The sequence below is a fragment of the Poecilia latipinna genome, unplaced genomic scaffold (genome assembly GCF_001443285.1).
Source record: "Poecilia latipinna isolate Pla-1442-1.1 unplaced genomic scaffold, P_latipinna-1.0 Scaffold180, whole genome shotgun sequence".
In the NCBI taxonomy this organism is placed as follows: Eukaryota; Metazoa; Chordata; class Actinopteri; order Cyprinodontiformes; family Poeciliidae; genus Poecilia; species Poecilia latipinna.
In genome coordinates, this window is record NW_015112796.1 from 205,901 (window position 1) to 228,677 (window position 22,777).

At 41.5% G+C, this 22,777-nt stretch overlaps 3 protein-coding genes across 6 annotated transcripts in view; 2 read left to right on the forward strand and 1 right to left on the reverse strand.

Annotated features, from left to right (window-relative positions):
- The window catches only part of slc43a3a (solute carrier family 43 member 3a), a 15,944-nt gene extending 13,337 nt beyond the window's left edge, over positions 1-2,607 (forward strand). The window contains exons 8-12 of the mRNA XM_015030373.1: positions 359-502; positions 614-721; positions 802-988; positions 1,931-2,054; positions 2,160-2,607. Of these exons, the coding sequence (XP_014885859.1) occupies positions 359-502; positions 614-721; positions 802-988; positions 1,931-2,054; positions 2,160-2,303 (707 nt within the window). The 3' untranslated portion in view covers positions 2,304-2,607. The remainder of the gene's footprint in view (positions 1-358; positions 503-613; positions 722-801; positions 989-1,930; positions 2,055-2,159) is intronic.
- A 414-nt stretch (positions 2,608-3,021) lies between these two features.
- LOC106946190 (uncharacterized) lies at positions 3,022-16,196 on the reverse strand. Of its 2 annotated transcripts, none has more exons than XM_015030366.1 (7): positions 15,923-16,196; positions 8,771-9,078; positions 8,383-8,447; positions 8,145-8,302; positions 6,985-7,485; positions 5,371-6,857; positions 3,022-4,497 (listed from the first exon to the last, which is right to left on the reverse strand). In XM_015030366.1, the coding sequence occupies exons 1-7, from the start codon at positions 16,164-16,166 to the stop codon at positions 3,868-3,870; spliced, it is 3,393 nt and encodes a 1,130-aa protein (XP_014885852.1). In that variant the 5' UTR covers positions 16,167-16,196; the 3' UTR covers positions 3,022-3,867. The 2 variants fall into 2 exon arrangements, with proteins under 2 accessions (XP_014885852.1, XP_014885853.1); XM_015030367.1 differs by lacking the exon at positions 15,923-16,196 and adding an exon at positions 12,109-13,204.
- The window catches only part of LOC106946193 (nocturnin-like), a 21,139-nt gene continuing 14,551 nt past the window's right edge, over positions 16,190-22,777 (forward strand). Inside the window, exons 1-3 of one of the 3 annotated variants that reach the window (XM_015030377.1) lie at positions 18,047-18,141; positions 21,647-21,740; positions 21,831-21,919. The gene's annotated coding sequence lies outside the window, so the exon portion shown is untranslated. Of the gene's footprint in view, positions 16,266-18,046; positions 18,142-21,646; positions 21,920-22,777 lie in introns of those variants that run through there. The other 2 variants (XM_015030376.1, XM_015030378.1) reach the window with 2 other exon arrangements.

The window sequence follows — 22,777 nt, forward strand, 5'->3', positions numbered from 1 at the left end:
TACAAAAGAAAAAAAAATAATAAAATTAAAAAATAATAATAATTTTAGTACGTTATTATGTGTCAGAAGAGGGTTTAGAAAATAATACAAAAAAACAAAAAAAAGTTTGACCAAAAGGGCACTTGGGGGCAAGGAGCAAAAGGGGCAGGTGCTCAAGCACCCCCAGTCCCTCCTCCCCTCTGCACGTGCTTGACAATAATCTTAACACGCTTGAAAAGGAGTAGGAAGAAGTAAGAAACGTATGGACTGCTTCTCACTCAGTGTAGAGATATTGGTACTGCTGCTTCACTCTCAGGTTCTTTAGGACAAGAAGGCTGATATTAATGGATTTACTGCTTTGAACCTCTGATTTGTTCAGTGCCGAGCTTCCGGAGCTGTGTTTTGTCCTGGTTCTTCCTCTGGCACCTGTTGTGGCTGTCCATACTGCAGCTGAGACACTACCTCTTCATCGGCACGCTCAACTCCAGGCTCAGCCGGCTGGCCAGAAACGACCCCACCCTGGGTGACTTTCTCAGACCCACTTCTCCATTTTCTTCTTCTTTTCATTTTCTTTTTTTATTATTATTATTTAATTATTTTTGATGTGTTCTGCTTTCCACCACGTGCCTCTCAGTGAGCCAGTACACCAATGCTTTTGCAATGACCCAGCTGTGCGGAGTGTTGTGCGCCCCCTGGAACGGACTCATCTTGGACAGACACAAGGGAAAGCCTCGAGCCCCGGGTAAATCCCTGGAGCCTGACCGACTACACTGTATGTCTGTGCAACATCAACCTGTCCCTCTTTCTATCCTCTCGTTGCAGGAGAAACTGAACAGGACGCTGACCTGCGCTCCTCCTACCTGTCTCTGTTCCTGACTTCACTGCAGTGCCTGTTCTTCTCTATTTGCGCCACCATTCCCGTCCTCCCGCTGCAGTACATCACCTTCATCCTGCAGGTCCTCAACAGGTCCTTTCTCTACGGCGGAAACGCAGCCTTCGTTAGCATCGCGTAAGTGGCTGGTATAAGAATAAATAAAGAAGATAATTATTTATAAATGTATGCTATTTTAGTTTATTACTTTCTTCAGTAATTGAGTAAACTTAAAGACAGCAGTTTGCATTGGATTCTATTTAGGGGCAGCAAAGTAAAGTAGGCTGAATACAGATAGATGCCACACTTAAAAAAAAACTCTGAGACCCTTGTATTCTTTTCCTTAACACTAAGCAATGCTGCACATTAAGTGTTGATCACTTAAATTATTTTTGCAGATGAAAAGATTTTTTTTCCATCTTTTCAAAAAAAGAGATGATTTTCATCTTTTCATCTGTTACATCAAACCAAAATATGTCGGTCTTTGTTACGTCTTTTGGCCATGTAGGTAATGTGTTGAAAGATTTCATGGTGTTTCTCTGATATTTAATTCAGGTTCCCTCTTTGCAATGAGAACTTTTCTTCTGATACTTTGAAGTTGTATCTTCACAAAAGTTATTACATTAAGTGAAAACAAAATGTAATTTGTGTAGAAATTTTCATGCATTTTCAGAATTAACTTTCCACTCGATTCAGTTGCTACACACAAAGACACTGTAATGATAGAGAGAAGACTTCTGGTGAAAAGAGCAATTTTATTGAAATTGGTTAAAGTTTGTTGAAGGCATCTTCCTCTTTATTACCTAAGAAGTGGAACTTTTTTTTGGGGGGGGGGAGATTCTGCACCTCAATGATCTGCTTGATATAAAGCAATAAAATAACATGAATGCTGAGTATTAAGTAGTTTGAGGGATAGAAGTTGCAATTATGAGTGTTGCTGGGCTCAAGACTTTATAACAATTTCAAACATATTCAGCCCTCTGCTGCGTTTTTAGGTGCTGCAGACCACAGTATGTTTTTATCCACAATAGAACAAAAGCCATCTCTGACTTTCTGCATGTCTGACTCCCTCCTTCTCAGATTTCCATCCCGTCACTTTGGGAAGCTGTACGGCCTGGTGATGTCGCTCTCTGCTGTCATCTCTCTGCTGCAGTACCCCTGCATTTCCCTGGTCAAAGGACCTCTGGATGGAGATCCGTTTTATGTGAGCTCTAGATATCAATTTACAAAAGACGAGTGCATCTTTGCGTTTTAACGTATTGTTACTGTATGATGCTGAAGATGTTAGAATATATGCCATCTGTTTCAGGTGGATATTACTCTCACTCTCCTCTCTGTTCTGGTGTTCATCCATCCCGTCTACGTCTTCATCCACTGCAGGAGAAAAGCCCGGAGCAGGGAGAACATCCCTCCAACTGATATCGGTCCCACTTTGGCTGAAGCTAAACTGTAGATGATGGATGATTATATGTGACAAGTTTAATAATTCAAGGTTTCCTCGTTTCCATCTCATTGTTTTAACTAGAAAATAGAAACAAGGATATTTTATATCATTTTTATAAGCAGACATGCTTTTTTAAAATGTCTTACAGCAACAAATGTGTTTTTATGACTTTGAAAAACACATTTTTCAAAGTCATAAACTGTTTAACTTGTTAAATCCGTTTTATTGGAAGTTTGAAAATTTGTTTTCTTTTTAGTGAACGGGTAAACCCTCTGTCAATTCCAGTTTTGGAGAATTAAAAGTCTGGAAATGACTGAGATTTCCCAGATTGGAAGACAGAAACTACTGACCACAACAGGGTTCTTGCTGTTGTATTCATGTGTATAAAAAAATCATTGTAAATATGTGTTTTAGGAACATTGCCTCACTGGAAGATCAAATTATACCAAACGTTAAATTTGCTGTTGGTTTAAGAGATATTGAAAAATGTGGAGGTAGTCCATATTTGAAAGAGTGAAACAATCTCATAGCATGAGGCTGCCACTGCCATGCTTGACAGCTGGTATAGTACTCTGAGGTTTGAATTTTTTACCTTCACTTCAACAAATACTTTTTATTGTTAAAAATAAAAGTTTAACTAAATCAAAGCCCGAAATGAACTTACTGCTTTATTGCACCAGAAGTGTATATTACAGTCCCCCGACCCGCATGACAAACATAGAAAATGTTCAACTTGTTAAATCTGTTTTATTGGAAAAAGAAGGACAGGTTTGCTACATAACTCAGACAATAACCTCTTTTTCTGTATTTGATTATAAAAAGGTGAAAGAATACATTCAGGGACGCACAATACAGACCACAGACTGTATAAAATTCCTTCTATAAAGCCTATGATACAGATATTATGCTTAGTAGTACAAGGTGGTACAAAACTATCACAGCAGAGGTTATGCTAACCTTTAATTGAACATGACAGCATGTTTTACAGTGGATTTTTACTGAATAGTGTCGTTGCAACGCGATCATAACTGATCAACTTTTACTTCATATTTTTATGAACAAAACAAAAACAAATCAAAGGCAAAACAGCAGAAAACGAGCCCATAAACAGTTCAGTATAACCAGCTGTAGGTATAAAAAGAAGTTGGGAAGAAAAGCTGAATTTGGTTAGAAAACATTACATGTGAAGGAGTGGCTAACGAAACGAGATAAGGCACAAAGGACTACAAGGGTAAGAAACTAAGGTTAAATCTAAGTCAGTAGTTAAAACCTAATCTAATCCAGAAAACAATACATTTCTGTGTTTTTGCAGTCTGCAGCCAAAAACATACAAAATAAAATATAAAAAGAAAAACTACACCATGAATGTGTCGTAAACGCCTATCTGCAAAATCAGATGAAGGGGAAATTAGCTGATTGGTTCTCCAGGACCAACGCTGCTTTTCAAATTTGACTTGGACTTTTAACTTGGACGAGTCGAGTCAGAAGGGAATGGTTCAGTTCTTTTCATCAGAACCTCTCTGGGGAAAAGAAACCTCTTTAATGTTCAATAAGCCTCCCCTCCCCCCAGCCATCAGTCCTGCCCACCCTCAGCGGTGGAAATGCGGTTGTGGTGCAGAAACAGGATAGCGTCCAGACTTTCGGGCGGAATGGTGGACCTCTTCCTGTTTGTGGTTCTCCCCGGTCCTTCCTGCGCGAAGTCCTGCGCGGCATTTCCCGCCACCGCTGGAGCAGCCATATAAACCCGCGCCACCGAGGCCAGCAGCGGAAACTGAGTCGCCTTGGTCCTCCACCACTGCAGCGGCTCCACCCCCAGCGAAGCCCCTCTGTCGGCTCTGAAGACAGACATCTCCATGTCGACGGATTCCTCCACGGAGCTCTGCCTGCTCCTGGGGGTGGAGCAGAACAGGTCGCCCAGCAGGAACTCCATGCCACTGAGCCCCGCGTGGCAAGAGGGGTCCGACGGGTCGCCGCAGTCGTCGTTTTCCCCAGCGTCGCTGAACTCATCTTCCACGATCAGCTCTCTGAAGTTGATCGGGGGACACTCTTTGAGGCGTTTGCTCCGCCGCAGGATCTCGCTGTCTGACTCCGGGGACACGGGAGGGGAGCTTCTCTTCATCTGGTTGGCTTTAGCCCCTTTCCTGTCCTCCTTGGCAATCCTCACAGCCTCCTGCTTCAGCCAGTTGAATGTGGCCACCTGCTCCTGCAACATGAGGTTAAAACAGTTCATTATCCTTTGCAGGAAATTCATCCAGGGGGAAAAATAAAAATAAAAAAGATCTGGCAAATTGGGGAAGATCTAATGTCGGAGACCAACGTCACCATGTTGATCCGGACTAAACACAGAGAGAATCCATGAGCAAATTTCTTGTGTTTAAAACTTCAGGATAAGCAGACGAGCTGACCGAGTTATTTTCCGGCCTCCAGGAACATAAAGTAAATTTATCTTAGAAAATCTGCCCAATCTGACTTTTTTTTTTTTTTCGCAACTTACCTTTTTCGAAAATGACCTTTTTTGTTTTTATTATGCTACTACTTAACTGATTTCTTTGCAATTATTCTCAAATGACCCATTTATAAAACAGATAGTTTGATTTCAACAATAACTAAAATTGACTAATCACAAGAAATTCTGCTCTTTCTAAATTAACAAAAAGACAAAAACACAATGAATAATCAACAATATTCACATTTTTGTTTTTTTCCCCCATCAGCTTAATTGTTAAAATAATTACAGAAAAACCCTTGAATTGAATCATATTGTTTTTTGTGTAATAAGTTCAAACAATTTACACATTGACAGCAATAAATTAACTTTCAATTAAATATACCATCAGGCCACTAAAAATAAAATAAAAATTGTATTTTTCTTTTAAACAGTAATGTCATGTGGCGACCCAAACAACAAAGGGAAACACTGCCATCTGCTGGCAGAAAAGTATACGGTAAGGCACAAGAGATCATTGCTAAAAGTGGATTTCTCCGTCTAAAACATATAAATGGAAAGTCAAGTGGAAGGAAAAATGTATTCGGAAAGGTATTTGAAAGAAACAAAAAAAACCAAAACAAAGCTCACCTTCTCCTCCATGAAGCCCAGCCCATGAAACTGGGGGTCGAGGGAACATGCCACGCACAGTACCCTGTTCACCGCTGGGCTGTCGTAGCAGCTCGCCAGGTTCCGTCTCATCATCCGCTTCACTTCCTTCAGGATGGACGAGGAGTCGCCCGGCCGCGGCACGAGGTGGCGCGACAGCAAGCCCGTGAGAATGGGTTTGATGAGGGATAGACGAGGGAAGGCCTCTTTGGCCAAAGTCCTACAGGCCACGTCCAGAGGTTTGAGGACCAAGCAGAGCTCCTCCACCACCTTCCACTCGGAGCGCAATGAGGGGAGGCTCGTCGACGACGTACTGGAGGCGGAGTTCGCCTGATGGCTCCCCAACGGCTCGCTGGCCGACTCCTCTCTGGCCATGCATTCTTCATTAATGTCCTTTATTATGTCACAGATTAGGCTCTTGTGTTTGATGAGAGAGTTCAGCAATGGATAGAGCAAATTCCAGGTGGGCTGGCTGTGAGCCCACAGCTTGACCCGGTCCTGCTCCGACTTGGTCAGGCTGTGCAGCAGCTTCCGCGCGTGATGGTGGTACAAGCCTCTCTTCTGAGCTGGAGGCAGCAGCAGGGTGGAGAGAACGCCTTGGAACTGGCAGAGGGTCTTGAAGATCACAGGGTGCAGCATCACCTCCTCAACGCAGCCCTGCACGGCGCTGAAGAAACATGGGACGGAGGGGAGGCCCTCGCTGAAGTGCTCGGCGGACACCTGCGGTTCCTCGGGCGATGCCGAGTCGTCCCTCTCTAAAAAGGTTGTCGAATTTGGGTGGGGGAGGCTCCCTGTAGCCTCCACCCCCTTCTCCGTCTTTATGGGCCGCAGCCTCATCCTGTGCTTCCCCTCCATTCCCAGCAAGACCAGGTTTGGCTGGCTGACCCCCCACTCCTGCGCCATCTCCTTCACCTGCGTCTCCACTGCCTGGAGGTTTAAGTCTTTCGCTCCACTCTCCTCCAGTTTTTGGGTGGCCAGAGCCAGGTTATGAGGACTGAAGTCACAATCGTCGATGTAATGAGCCCAGAGGGTGAGGTAATGTTGGCAGCTGTTCTGCCAGCTGTGGAGCCAAACGTCCACGCTCAAAGTAACGAAGTGAGAAGCTGCCCTCTGAAGGTTCAGGGGTCGCCCGCGCCGCCGGGGCTCGAACTCAATGGGAGCGGTGTAGTCGCTCATCTCCTCGATGTCGGTGCTCGCGGTTTTTCTCCTCAGCAGCTGGACCATGTTGATCTTGGCCTTGATGTAGTGGTCTCTGAGGATGGTCTGCAGCTGCTGGGAGGAGAGCGGCTCCTTGTAGGAGGGCAGCAGCGTGTGCAGCAACTGTTTAAAGCCTTCTCCTTCCACCAGAGTTGGCGACTGGAGATCCTTGATGAGGAAGCTGGTGATGGCATTAGTCACTTGAGAAGATGTCGCCACATGAGAGCTGGTGTGAACGCCGCCGGGAGTCATCACAGGAACGATGCGCTGACCTGTCAAAGGAGACAAAAACGCATTAAAATGGCTAAGCCTCGGCTGAAAGCGTTGATAAAATCTAAAGGATGAAGTGTGGTAGTGTTGTGGGATCAATCCTATCCTGGCCATGTATTTTTTTGTCACCTGCTGCCAGGACGCGATCCTTGGTGATGTCTCGAGGTTTGAGGTGATGCTTGATGGTCAAATGGTTCTGGAGATCTGCGGCTCCTCCTCCACAGCACACACGCTCCATGCACAACTTGCACACCGCCATGCTGCGATCCAGAGGCCGACCGGTGGGATCCGGCTCCAAACCAAAAAACTGCCAGGCGCTGTGCTGGTGGGCATTTGGGTGGCTCAGTAGCTTCTCGCTGCCAGGCAGGAAATCGTACTTGTCGGTCACACTGGAGCTGCTGTACACAAACTGGTTCTGGATGGCCGGGGGGAAGGCAGAGCCCGGATCACCGGCCGCTTCTGCGTTTGACACCGTCGTCACCTCACTGATGACTGGCATGGGGCTCTGTGATTGGCTGCTGTCGGACCAAAGCGAGGTGCTGCTCGGCTCTGGGAGGGTAACCAGCTGGACGTCCTGCAGGAGGCGCAGGGCCGTTTCCTTGTCTCCAATTTCACATTTTGCATTGCCACCTGTAAAAGCCGATAACACTAAGTTTAGTCCAGTCAGCCTAAAGTTGGTAAGGTGAAGAAAAAAAAAGAAAAAAAAAACAAAAAACAGTGCAGGAGCCTTCTCAATAAATTAGAACATAGTCAAAAATAGTTTTAGTTTTGTCCAGCAGTTCCATTTAAAACATTGAACCTCATGTGGACACATTAAACACAATTCGAGCACTTATTTCTGTTAATTTTGATAATGGCTAAAGAAACCCAAAATTCTGTTTAAAGCAAATTAAGCCTACTTAAAGTATATCCATGCAGGATATACTATATACAAACACAATACTTCTTAGGGAACTTTATTTTCCACAAATTACTGCATCAGCCTGTAGCTCTGTTGATGTGCCAAGAATGTCAGAGTTGTTTTATAATATATCTTTTTCTTTGGCTTTATGAAATATTCAAATCTTTCTCACACTGAATTTTGGGGGGTTTTATTAGCTGCGAGCCATAATCTTCAGTTGACAGAGACAAACAGTAAAATAAAATGTTCTGTGTGCAACACATCTAGACGGTACATAAACTATTGTCTGAAATAAATGAACTTTTTTGATAACATTCCACTTTTATGAGCTGCCCACATGCACCAGATCATCCACCACGGGACATTAAGCCCGTAGATGAGAACTCACTCATGCCTAGACCCAACAGGGAGGCGTAATCCTTCCCGATCCAGACTCTGAGCTCCGCTCCCTCCGAGATGGACTGGGAAACTTTGTAGTAGATGTGACGGTAAAACTGGAAAACCACCAAGTTGTGTTCGTCCTCGTTGCTCGTGTATGATACATATCTGAGAATACGGAGCAAACATCTACAGTGAGTCGTGTTGGCTGACGGGGGAAGATCGGCGATGTGATATCAATAACTCACCTCATCCAGTTAGATTTGTTCTCATCAGACGCATCAACATAGGTGAAAGCAAAATCATCTCTGATCTAGAAAAAAAAAAAGATTTTTTTCAGTAAATGTGTTATAAATTTATTTTATCAAGCACAAATTTGTTTAACTTTTAAATAAGGTTTGAAATTACAAATTGCAAATCTTTAGGGTTAAATTTAGGATTAAAATAAAGAACAAAAAAAATTAATAAAATTCTACTTCTGAAAGCTTACGCGACATTTTTTCCTGCCGATTTTCTGAAATATCGTAAATATTTATTGTCATAATTAAAACGCACTTGCCAGCTACTAGAAAAGTTGTTTTCTAAACTTTACAAAATGATCCCGTTACATAAAATCTTGCGGGTGTGTCAACTTACAGCCCAGGCATATCTGAGGTTGCTCGGCATTTGTCCCTTGCACACCTCCCCGAGAAAGGGCCCAAACAGGACCCCCTGCTGCAGCTGGCACTTGGCGTACACCTTCAGCTCCATCTGTTCCTCGCCCGACGACGCCCCATCCGAACGGAGGGAGAGGCAGGCGGGCAGGGACAGCATGGCCCGGGAAGGGCCGCCGTGGAGCCACGGCTCGCCCGGCGGGACCACCGCATCGGGAACGTAATTGGAGGTGGTAGGTGTCTGGAGTAGCGACACATCCTCGTTGAGTTCTTCGTGATTGAGATCTAGAGCTGGAGAAAATACAAACAGCATCATCATGTATTTGAAATGAACTTCAGATGAAAGCTGCAAAGCACTCATGTAAAAAAAAAATAATAATTAGAATATTTCATAGATTTTTTTTGTAGCAACTGTATAGACAAAACACGGCTTTCTGGGGGAGATCTTCTAGATGAGCTGAATTGTCTGGGTATTCCTCTGCTTCAAAACCGCCACACACCAAACTATTTTTTATTTCTAAAATAGCGCTGACGAGATAGAAATGTAACATTTCTTAGAACGTTTATAGCTCCTAGGATGGTGTTCGAGTTTCTGCTACAGGAAAACTTAAGGGTATTCCAGCATCTTTGCACAAATAGCTAGTACATTTAACTGGTTTGTGATATAATCTATATCACAGTTAAAGTGTTGGCTTCATGGAATGCAGCAAGAAAATAGTGGTCAGTTTGGAAGGCAGCATCCAGAAATCTTTTTTTAAAAATTCAATGCCAAAAGAAATCTGCTTGTAGTCGCCATCCAGGTCAATATGCCATGAAATGCAAATCCCACAATGGCCCTGCTCGGAAGAAAAATCCATACTGCTGTCTGCTGCCAGATCCACCGTGTGACTCAGGCCAGCCAGTGAAATCATTTCCTGCATTTCAATTTTTTTTTTTAGGACCATGCTTACTGCAGTCCCTCAACCTCCAAGTTGGACACAGTCCATGTCTGATGTTTCCAATTTTTTTCATCTCATTGCTGACCTTGGTTCAGATTAATCTTCTCTTCAATCACCCATCAATAGTGACACAGACACCATCAACCTGTGTGTTGAGATTAGCTGACATACAGCCTGCTTTTCTATATTCGGTCTATCAGCAGGAGATGGTTAATATGCTGCAAACTGAGATTTCCTTGGATTATGTCATTGGGTGCTACTATGGTAACGTGGATGATGATTTAACATACTAAAAATGGAATTTAAATGCTCAAAAATGAATACAAGTGTAGTTTCCATAAAGTTTTAACTGACAGAAGAATTGTTATTATTAGGGTTAATTGAATGTAGGATTATGCAAGAATAGTCATTAGAATCAGATGTTTTTCCAAGAAATTTCATTTAAACACTGAATTTTTACCCTGTGCAATAGTTTGTATGATTATTGCACATAATCAACTCATCATCTGATGAGTTCATTAACTCATCAGATGATTAACTGATGAGTTGATCAACTGATGAGTTGATCAACTGATGAGTTGATCAACTGATGAGTTGATCAACTGATGAGTTGATCAACTCACCAGCAAAAATGTTTTTTTGTGAAACTTCATCTGTAAACATGGCAACCAGCTGATGACCAAAACCAGAGCAAATAGAATAAGACCAAGTCCAGCAGGTTTAAGTCAATCAAATTTCACCTTCACATGTGATCAAAACAATCTAATTTATATGGACGAACACAGTATAAGCAGTTATAATAAAGATAGATTGTAGACCTGAATCAAAAGTAAATACTTCAATAGAGGATATTAATATAGAGGCATCATAGTTCAGCTGCCTCAATATCTTCAGAGTTGCATCCAACGGAAAAGATCAACTGGTTACAGTCTTTCCTCCCACAGTGTTATTTTGCTGTGCCTTTTGTTGAAGAACAAAGAGAAAAAAAAAAAACTCTGGCTGTTGACGTTTTATGGGAGTTGTTTTACTAGAGTCACGTATGTCTAAATGCGACTGGATGATATGGCTGAAAAACGTTATCACAGTATAGTATCGCAACAATGAATATTCATAATTATAGATTTTTTTTCTTTTTGCTTTAAATCCCTGAAATACTGCCAAACTGCTGACAAGACCCTCCCATGTTTTCCCCCCAGTTTCTCCTTGAGCAGTTGGACTCCAATTTCTCCCCTTACTGTACAGCTTTCCCACTGCCTTCATCCCCCAGAATGCTGTGGAGTTCTGCATGGGGATTCAGTGAAATTATTAACCATTATATCAGACGTATTTTCTATTGACATACGATTATTGATATTAATCATACGTCTATCGCAATATTAATGATTTATTGCAGACTGAAACCGTCTTGTTTGTATCTTGTTCTGTTGCCGTCTAGCCCAGGACACTCTTGGAAATTAAATGTTTAAATTAAATTAAATTAGCTTTTTTATTTTTATCTTTGTAAAATAAAAGTTAAATGGAAAAAAACAGCGTTGTCTTCTCTACTTTTCGAAACAGGAAAGTCATGCTTGGTGTAGCGTCACTCAGAACTCCTACTTCCGGGATACAAGGATAGCAGCATCAGGAATGCATTCATTTCGGCTATCATGTCACTTCCAGATCTGAGCTCCAATCTCTCGGTTTCAGAGGAAATTCTATGTAGTATAAATAAATTCTAATATGCTTCGAGAAAATGGCGACATATGTATGAATCCACTCCAGGGCGGTGGTGTGTAAAATGTTGATGGTGCAGCAGAACACCGCGCCCCCTGCTTAAAAATGATACCAATGCAGGCTTGGCCAAACGTTGGTGTTTTCTTTAGTTTGCTGCACGTGCTCAGCCGTTTAGGGAATACCATAGCAACTAGGTAAATTTACGCTGTGCGCAGGCGTAGCACAATGTTTTACAAGGTGCACCATTGTACAATTTACTGGCAAACAAAGAAAATAAGTTACAAGTCAGAATAGAAAATGAAATAAGGACAAAATACAAACTCCAATACCTACATTCGGCGACCACCTCGTAATCAGTTAGGGATCCTCTAGGAATTTAACACGCAAATTGTTCAGAACCTCTGGGTTCGTCTACATCTGCATTAGCTAGTTTTGATGTTTCAAAGTACGATGAATATTCTAAATTCATTTCTCAGCTGTAAAGACACGTTTTATCCGTGTTACTTGTTTGCAACTTTAACACGACCACGCTTTAGGGCCATTCAGCAACACATCGAAATACAGAGCAGGATTGCATCTAATGTTTCATGCTCGACTTATGTCAACAAAAAAAAGTGCTGGTGGATGTTTCCAGCAGCTAAACGAGGCGCTAAATGTAGCGTTATATTACCTTGAGGCTCCAGGGAAGATCCAGCGGTCGCGGAACCAATGCTCTCATTGAACTCAGTTGGATGTCGACGCCTCAGATGACTCCTTAAATTCGTGGTGTTTCCCTTTGCGCACACAATCTTTCGGCATAAACGGCAAACGACCTCGTCGGGATTCAACGGCCGGCCATTTTCCCCAGCTTTATAGCCAAAATAAAGCCACACGAATGACTTTGCTCTCGGCTTGATTACGAGATCCATGTTTTTGCGGCCCCCTTTTTCTGCAGAGCGGCTGGCTGGCTGCAGAGCTGCAGACAGAGCTCCGTGTGGTAGAAGTGTCCCCAGGGGAACTGCGCCGATGTTTTTAATGTGCCAAAGTAACACTGATCCAGAGGATCGGGTTTCTGTGGGGAAACCCTGCGCATCGGTGTATTGTTCAGGATTCAGTCTGAACAATCCTCCAGGGCGGAGTGACGAAAAACACAAAAAATCCAGTTAATACTTCATGGTCTAGCTGCTCTATTTCTATGTTTTTACGTCTTTACGACTCGACCAACGGCAACACACAGGGACAGCAGAGGTTGCCAGATAATGCTCCCAACACAGCTTGCATAAATGCACTAAAAAAACAACAACCAAAAACAAATTAGAACAGGAACAAAAAAGCCCTAGAAAGTTAGAACTGAATTCATTTAAAACACAGCATTTATTCATGAAACAAGTCCAACAGGTTTTGAATTTTCCTCTTATCTCATGTGGTCAGTGATCTCTCCTCCCTTCCCCCACTGCTTCCCATTTAAATTGCCCCTCACACATTCCTAGCAACATGTCCTCCTCATTAGGAAATAGAAACAACCCCCACACTCTTCTACATGCTAAGGTAAAGCCAGAACCTGCTCATAGGGCAGGTATGTGATACTGAAGCACCTCTGAAGGCGCTTCAGTATCACACATACCTGATACTGAAGCAATAATGGGGATAATTTGTCAATCTTTGGTTCAATTCAGAACTATATCAAGGAACCAGCACCACATTTGTTCTCATTGAAAACTGGATATCAGGACTGTCCAGGATTGGTACATCTATCAATAATAGACTGGGTGGGAGGTAACAAAGCTATTTCAGACATTAATATGAATAATAATTAGTAAGGATTTAATTACAAATACCCAAAACGATATTTCAAAAATATACCAAGAAGGTGATGCGGTACCTTTTAGATGTAAAGGAGGTTGAATGGAAAATTATAACTTGCACTTGAATTTGGTGCTCTGACAATTACTATAAAACATTTAGTAGATCTTAAAAAGTCAAAAATCATTATGCCCCCTTTACACTTCTTTTTTTATTGGCTCTAGTGGCCTTTATTTGATGGTAAATTGACAGGAAAGTAGGTAATGAGAGAAAGGGGGAGACATGTGGCAAAGGTTACCAGGTTGGGAATTGAACCTGTGACGCCGCATTGAGGACTAAGGCTTCCATATGTGGGTTGTGCTTAACCGCTGTGCCACCACAGCACCCCTACTTTTGACATTTCTAAATTAAATCCAGTAGGACAGGTGGGCACACAAAATACTAAAGTAAGAGTAGCATTACTTCAAAGTATTTTATAAATAAATAAAAGTAACAAGTAGTCTAAGAAATTACCCAAGTAAACGTAAAAAAAAAAAGTATTTTGCTAAATGTCTACTTGAGTAAAATCATTATATAGTTATACAGTTGAAACCAGATATTTACGCTCACTTTACAAACACACAACCATCTTTTCTTACTGTCATGTATTAAATCAGGCTGAATTTACTTTCCTGTCTGGATTATATGTGCTAAATACCAGAAAGAGAGAAATTGCTGAAAATATTTTCAACATCCATCAAATTCGAAAGTTTTCAGACACTTAAGTTGCTATGCCGTTTAAGATATGGGAAAATCCAGATTGTGTTGTGGCTTTGCACATTTCTGATAGGTTCATTCACAACATTTGAGTTAAATAGATGCACACCTGTTGAATTACTTAAGGGAACGCCTCAAACCGATTGTTTACTTATGTGGCAAGGGATAAAGCAAAAGAAAATGGCTAATACATCAGAAAGAGAACTGTGGACCTCCTCCAGTCTGGTTCATCATTGGGTACAGTTTCCTGATGCCTGATTGCATTTTCTTTAAACATTAATAAACATGTATTAAAACAACTGGGATGTCCAGACAACACACTGTTCAGGAAGGAGATGCTTCTGTATCTCACAGATTTACATGTTTTTGTGAGAAATGTGTTTTTCAACCCCATAATGAAAGTCAAATACTTTGTGACGATGCTTGCTGAAGCTGGTGAGTGGTTCTTTATCAGTTTCTCCTGAACTTTTCAACATTTTGTCATATTAAAATCCATCCTAAACCTCAGTGTATCGTCTTGGGGTTTGTATGATAGACCAACACTAAGTAGTGCACAGCTATAAAGTGGAAGGAAAACGCTGCACAGTATTTATATTTTTATAAATATATATATAAAAATCTAAAAAAAAAAATCATGGTCTGCATGTGTATGCAGCCCCTTTTACTCTGACTGTTCTAAATGAAATCCAGTAAGTGGGTACAAAAACTATACTAAAGGATAGCTAAACATATTTTTTTCTTAGGTAAATAAAAGTAAAAAGTAGCCTAAGAAAATAAAAAAGTCAAGTAAAAAAGTTAAAAAAGCATTTTGCTAAAAGTCTACTTAAGTACTGAGTAACAGATCATCACATCTGATTTAATATTTCAAAATGATAAAATGACGTCATCAGACAAAGTTATGTGTAAATTCAGGAACTTTAAAGACTGAAAAATGAATCAAAAATAAATAACATATTACAAATACATATAAAAGGTAAGATATACTTTTTTTTACTTCCAAAATTGGAAAATTGTTGACAAAAAAAACATATACAAATAAGAAATCTCACTTCATAAACTATGGATATATTTAGGTATGTTCATTTTTAGTTGAAAGAAATTGACATTTGTTTATATATATATATATATATATATATATATATATATATATATGTATTTTTTTATTTAGTGTAATTATATATATCATCCAGAATTTTCACTCCGAATAAGAGTAGGGACATTTCATAATACAGCAACTGAAGTAAAAGTAAAAACATGGTGCAGTAAAACTAATAATGTAAACGCAACGACAGTACTACCTACTTCTGTGTCCAATGCTGAGTAACTGGACAGCCAACAGGTTTCAGAGTTCAAGACAGTTAGCCACATAAGTAGCTTAAATTCATAAAAATTTAACTTGTGTGTATAAGTTCATATTATAAATACAGCTGTTTTGTGAAGATCTCAGATGTATATTAAAGTTGTGTCTTGTTTTAGTTTTGATGACCCAATGAAAGCTGGTGTGATGCCCCAAATGTATTAACACCAGCCTTGTGTTTTTGCAAATAGAATAACTTTCACAAACCAAAAACGATGCTGATTTGTATAATCTACACATATCAAGGTTTGAGTTGTTGAGGTGATGTAGTTTTTAAGCAGGACTCCATTTGAGCATTCTGGGTATGCTAGTTTTTATTTTTATACATATTCTTTTTTTTTTTCAACTAAAACTGGTTGGTTCAAGGTTGTCTCGTTAGCAGGTGCGGTGGAGTAGCCCTTTAATCTAGAGCTGAATGCCAACTTCATGTTCTTGAAACTTTATTACAACTACTCTGCATCTGCACAACGACCTGGCAGAAAGGAGGCCTGTTAGGTATGCAGTTACAGTTTAACGACAAAATCTTCATGCACAGTTAATATTCCATGCATTTTAAGAGGGAAAACCTTAACAATAGGCCGAAGAGTACCTTGAAATTCAAACGAAGCACCACCAGCAGTCGCGAAGGAAGTGAGCTCATAGAAATCTGCGCGATGGCGCCGCGATAGATGGCTCCTCAGATTGGTGGTGTTTCCTCCTTTAGCGAGCACTATTTTCCGGCAGAGACGGCAGATGACCTCCCCGGTGTTCAGAGGCTGTCCCTTCTCATCCGCTTTCAGGCCAAAGTATGTCCACACCACAGATTTGCTCCTGGGTTTGGAGATGAGGTCCATGTTTCTGTGGTTCTTCTGTGCAGACTAGCCATGGAGCTGCTGCCAGAGCTGCAGCGTGTAGAACAAGTACCGTTGCAGAAGTACCACTACTTTCAGTAGGTGAGTATAAAATTCAAACCAGACTAGCACATAACCGTCACATAATGTATAATGTAACCGACATCCGTTGTTAAGGATGATGAAATGTCAACATAAGGGTTTGGGTGCTGATCTAGCCACTGTACTTCTGTGCTTTTACGCATTTATTTGTCGACATACGTCAACACCATGCGATCACTCAGGTTGCCAGGTCCACTTGTCAACACAACAGCACGAAATACATGTGCAGATGTAAACAAACTCAGACTGATCGACACATTTCTTTAATGTTTGCTTTAAGAACCGAAACATCAACGGTTTTAGTCCTTAATTTTTCTATATGGAAACGTTAAAGTTTTAAAATGCTGTGAAATGGAAAAAAAATCATTGCAAAAATTGAAAAATAACTTATAAAAGCAAGAATGTGTTTGATTCTTGTTTTGAAATATGACATTGAAATATACCAATTATATTTTCATTCTGGGAATGGGATGTGTGGCAAAACACAGATGAATAGAAAAAGAACCTGGTTTTATTTTTTTTATACTTAAAATATTAAAGACATAAAACCTCAAACAAAGAAAACCCTCAAAAAGTTACCTATTTTCTCATATTCTCAATATTAGCATACTTCACCTTGAACTAGCAAAACAGGTTATGGGCTTCTTTATATTGACAAAACTGCCCACATATAGTGAAGGTGTTTTCAACATTGAGCTCAGAGTGCAATAAAACTCCCAACATGTTTCATCTTTTACACTGATGAGTTAAAGTGGTTTGATTTATTTAAAGCAATCCTGTGTTTTATTCAAGATATCTTTGCAACTGTGAGATGTGTGTTTGGGTTCTTTTTGTTCAAAAGTGTCTTTTGGTAACTATCACATGGATGCTGTTTTGTCTCAGTTTCTTTTATATCCTTGAATCAATAATTAAGCAACTGTGTTTTGGGGCTTCAGATGTTGTTTTGGTTCTTTTATGACCTCCCAAATGAGTTGTTCGTGCACTGCTGGAGTAATTCCGGTAGGCCACCTACTTCTGGGAACAATCACCAATGTTATATATTAACTCCATTTGTGCATAATGCCTCTCCCTGTGGTTTGCTGCAGTCCAAAAGCCTTAGAGATTGCTTTACAAGTCTTTTCAGACAGATAAATGTCAAAGACTTTATCAACTTTTGGAAGGAAGATGAAGTACTAGTGCTTGCTCATTATCTCTTCTGCCATCATCTGTTGGGGCAGCAACATCAGAGCCAGGGACCTATAAACGTTCAACAGCCTGATAAAACAGGTTGGTACTGTTCTGTGCATGACTGTGGTAACTCTGGAGATGATGCAAAGAAAGATTCTTCATAAAATCAAGCAAATTTTGGACAACCCTGACTATCCTCTTCATCAGACTGTCTTAGGAATACACGGTACCTTCAGTCAGAGGCTTCTTCAGATTTGCTGTAACACAGACTGCTACAAGAGATCTTTCCTGCCAACAGCCATCATCATCTACAATAACTCTTTTGAAGAATCTGAATTAATGAGTTACAATGACATTTAGTTTTCCTTTGGAATCTATAAAGTATTTTTGAATTTGAAAAGGTAAGTAGGCTTACTTCAGGTTTATCATATAATCCAGATAATTTGACTTGACTGCGATTCCATACATAAAACTTAATCATTTTCTGAAACAATGTAAAATATGAGTTTATAACTTTGAAGTGATGCAACGTCTTTCTTCTTTCCTTATGAAAACCATATTTTATTGCTCATGCATGTACAAAAGCGGAGATTCAACATGACTAATGTAGGTATAAAACTCAAACCTGGCAACCCAGGTTTACTGTGCTGACACTTGCTGTTTGATTTTAAGCTGACACATACATTTTGTAGGTCAACCTCAGCGTCAGGTAAGCCGCTAAACCGAGCGTTTTGCATTCTTTTCTATAGTCGCAGGAGCTTCTCTTACATTTCAAACACGCTATGTATCGATTTTGAATCTCTATCCTTATGTCAATGTAGCGTATTTTGTGGAAGCTTCGTTGTCCTTTGGATGCAGTCGCTTTATTTCGGGGTTTGCGGTTACTGGTCTTTTCTGGTCTCAGCGGCTTCCCGTATGGAGCTCCGTTGCCGTGGTTACAGCGTTCGAAAGCGGTTAGGTTCATAACGGCTAATTTTAGCGCCGCAAAGTTGGTGTAAAAAGCGAAGGAGTTGGAGGGAAATGGCCTCCTGCCTGGTTCCAGAGTTTCCCGCCGTCGTGGCGGCACTGGAGCGTCTGAAGGACCTGGAGAGAGAGCTTAGAGAGGACGAACTCCCGTTCTCAGATGAAGGATGCGTCCACCTCACGGCCATTGCAGAAGCTGTAGCCGAGTTAGAGGCCACAAGGCGAGCTGTCCGTGAGCTCTTGGAAGTGGAGACAATAGAAAACTGCAAGCTTAGATACAAGATTATAAACATGACTAATCGTTTGAGGGATGAAATCCTGAGAGACAAAGCAGCAGCCCGGGCTGTTAACGTCGAGGAGATAGAGCAGCTCCGCAGAGAGCTCAGTCTATCCTTTCAGATCCTACGGGAGAAAGAGAATAAGCTGCAGGAGCTGTTAGAAAAACACAAATTGCTTCAGGGAGAGAGAGATCGAGTGAGTGCTGAACACAAGGAGCTGATCGTCTCTCTGAATGTTCTGGTCAGCCTCAGATACAGCAGGCAGCAGCATCTGGACGAGACGCTGGAGCAGACAGAGCAGTTGAGAAACTCCATCGTTGATGTTGAGCAGCAGAAATTGTCCTTCCAGCAAAGCGTGGCTTTGGAAAGGGAGAGGTTCTCTGAGGAAAATGAGGACCTGGACAAAAAGATGGCCAACAGGATGGGACAGGTTAAGCAGCAGAAGGAGGTGGTTGAGAAGATTGGATTGGAATTAAAGGAGCTTAAAGAGAATAAAAGGGAAATGGAAAGCAAAATAAAACAGCTCTTTCGGCAGACGACTGAAGTGCAGGACAATTTGCAAAGTTTGAAGATGTCCCACTTTAGTTGTGAGCAACAACTACAGGAAGAAATGCTGCAGAACAAAGAGCTGAACCAACAGATAGAGAAGCAGAAGAAGCACAGCGAAATGCAAGAGGAAACCTTCAACCTCACCCTCAAAAGTCTGCAAGAGGAAACCATTGGAGTGGAAGACGGACTAGAGAAGGCTCTGGCTGCCCAGGTGCTCCTCAAAGAATCGCTGGCCTACTATTCTAAAGTGTGCAAGCATCAGCTTGGACTGGAGGATGAGGTCCGGGCCGACCATGAGTGGGTCTCCACAGAGCTGGAGCGCTCCCGGCTGCAGCTAGAGGAGCGCATTGCCTCCATCGTCAAGCACAACAAGGATATCATGGAGATGGAGAAGATAATCCAAGAGCTCCTGGAGGACGAGCAGATCAACAGACGCATTGCTGAGTCCAGAAAGAAAGAGCTGCTTGCCGATCTGAATGAGGTGAATTTCAAAATCAAGCAGTTAGAAGAGAAAATCAAGCGACTCGACAGGATCCTGGAGACTAAGAAGAGAAGGCAGCAGAATTATGAGGAGAAAATGGCGTCCGGTATACACAACAACAGGAAGAGGTATGAGGCGCTGCTGCAGGAGCGGGCTGCGCTGCTTGAGCAGTATCCTGACAGCGAAGATTTTGACTTGATGCTCCATCAGATGGCTCTACTGGAGAAGGAGAACAGAGAGACCCAGAGCCTCCGCCAGCAGGAGGTGGATCAGATCATTGCGGAGATGCAGGAGATCAGTAGGAGCATCGAGGAGAAGGAGAGGGAGCTGGAGGAGCTAATGAAGACGCTGAAGGAGGTGGAGAGAAAGTGGAGAGTTGAGAAATTGAGGATCGACGAGATTCGCGAGCAGAAAGACGCGCTGACTCGGAGGAAGTCCGAGTTGGAGCAGTCCATCCATGACATGGCGGAGCACACCAGAAAGCTGCTGGCGCCCAGAGATGAGATGAAGGCCGAGCTGGAGGAGCTGCACAAGTCTCACAGCGACATGCTGAACAAACAGAGCTCAGTCCTGAGAGAAATTGAGGTGAACATGTACGGGCTGACTCTGATGCTGGGGCAGATCAAAAAAGAGAACAGCAGGCTGCAACTCTCCACCAGACAGATGATGGAGGACATCAGCACCAGCAGGCAGGAGAAAGAGAGGTACCAGCAGGAGGTCCAGGAGTTCAGCAGCAGAACAGAGGCCCTTATCAAAGAGATACAGAAAGGATTTAGACAAGATAACTCTGTGATTAAAGGCATCAAGAAGAGTGACGACAAACTGCTGTCGCTTATGGGTTCGGGGTTGAAAGAGCTGAAGAACAGGAACCTGCAGCTGATGAGCATCAACACGCTGCTGCACCAAGCGATGCTGGAGTTTAGCAAACGACTGGGAGATAAAGCAATAGAGCGATGGCACCACTAACAGATTGTGCACCATACATCTTCACGCATCACAAGACAAACCTGCCTGCACTATCAGTACAGGAGACGATCAATAAACGAGAATAAAAACAATGATAAAAAGATGTGTTCTCTATTTGTCGTTCTGCAATATTTGTGAAGTTTAAAGAATATAAATAAAGTCTATTTTTAGATAAATTATTTTCTCTAAATCCATAGTGAAACAGTTCTAACATTGTCCAACAACGTTAGTCATATACAGTATGTGTTATACCGTTGACTTTTTTTTTTCTTTTTCAGTGCATTAATTTAGAATTGGAGCACCCTCTGTTTTTTTTTGTTTGTTTGTTTGTTTTTTTGGCAACTCTAAAACAGATTAATAAAACTCAGAAAATAAATACACTTTTAATTGTTTCATTTTCTGGCTCTGGTCTTTCTGTGAGCTTCAGGGTTATTTTTAAGACGGGTAGGTATTTTCTTTTTCTAACATTTGCAGCTCAAGACGTATGTCTTACTTGTCTTTCCCATTTTTGCAAAGTAAGAAACGGGCACATGCTTTACACCATTTATAGTAAATAGAAGATTCCAGATGCTATGATTTTCTTAAAATTGTTAAGTGTGCATTAGGGGTGAGCTTTTGCAGTATTTTTTATTGCGATAAACTTCTTATCGTGATAGAAATTTTGATGTATTGTTGTCACAATAAATTCGAATTAATGATGTTTAAACTCTCCAAAACTATCCGTCTTATCTGGTGTCCTTTAGAAGCGCGTTATAAATGGGTACGTTTCTCTAGAGCAGTATTTGTGCTTGTGGGACTTTGATTGCTGTGACACGCAGTCACTGCCGTACAGGTAGCTTTCTGTAATTTCAAACCATTTCAAACACGCTTCCCTTTTCCTCACCACAACATGATACTATGCTGCCACCACCATGTTTCTGCATTAATGTTCGTCTCTGTGAATAATACCTCCATCTCTTCTTGTCTTGTCTTGTCAGACGTCCCAGCTGATGTTCACCGTGTGATTCCAGCCAGCAGATGGCAGAACAGATCCGGTTTCTCTCTGCTGTGACCTTGCCCTGCTTCTAGAGGGTCAGTTAGTTCTTTACCCCCACTCTGAGCTAAAGCATGCAAACGCTTGCTGAATGAGCCACAGTGCTTTTCTGTGGCGTGTTCTGGCAGAACTAAATCCTGGTTAGGAGATAAAACGGGCTTTGCTGCTCCAGAGTTGAACTTCAAAAGAAAGGGATCTCCTAACTCTTGGAAAGAAGGTGGGTGTTTGGAAAACAAGAAGTTGACTTTGCTGTGTATTTGCACTTCTGTCATCTTGTATATCAGCTCAGACTGAATTGTATATTTAGAGAAAAGCTTCTTGGATGTATTCCCTACATAGTGTCAAGGTGCCTAAATAAGTGTGTGGCATAGGCGCTACAAGCTTTTTCTCCCTATGGGGCTATTGCTCCATAAACTCAGCTTGTTGCTGTTGTCATTCTGCAGCTTTACTGATACATGTTTCTTATTAAAATCTGCACCCACCCCCCCAGATTAATTTATTGTTTGAGCACACAGCATTTCTCAAACCTTTTGCTTTGCTGGGTTTATCTCAGATTGTCTTAGTTCTATTCAGCAAGCACTGACCTAAATACAGTAATCAAGTTTTACATGAGATAAACACAGCTCTGTTTCCTTGTGACAGAGTGCTGGAGCCAGATTTACTATGACAGCCACATGATCGTCTCTGTTTATGTTGCATTGCCTCACTCAGGCTGCTAAGGTCAAAGAGTAAAGGGGCAACGTAACACCGCAGACCGAACAGATCCGATCTGATCTCTGCTCACACATCCAGCACGGATGTAGAAAAATATCGGAGCGTTTGCGGTTGCAACGATATGAACAAATTTTGGATGTCAGTAAACAGCAGGTGGATCAAGTTGAGGCTAATCGTATATTTTATGGAAATGTTTTCCCTGCAGCTTCTTGACTGCTGATAAATATCATGTTTATTTGTCACTTTGCTATGAGATTGATAAACAGTATTGTTAGCATTTCCTTTATGGGCGTGGCAGACTAAAAAAAAAAAAAAAAAAAATTCCCCTTTTTCAGTTTTTTTGTTTTTTTTTCAAACGGGG

Bases quoted from the DNA above. Each gene is read 5' to 3' on its own strand.
- LOC106946190 (XM_015030366.1), bottom strand. From the start codon at position 16,166: ATGGACCTCATCTCCAAACCCAGGAGCAAATCTGTGGTGTGGACATAC. The intron at 8,303-8,382 runs GTGAGTTATTGA...CCGTATTCTCAG, and splicing joins AACAAATCTAACTGGATGAG to ATATGTATCATACACGAGCA. The intron at 7,486-8,144 runs GTGAGTTCTCAT...CGGCTTTTACAG, and splicing joins CCTGTTGGGTCTAGGCATGA to GTGGCAATGCAAAATGTGAA.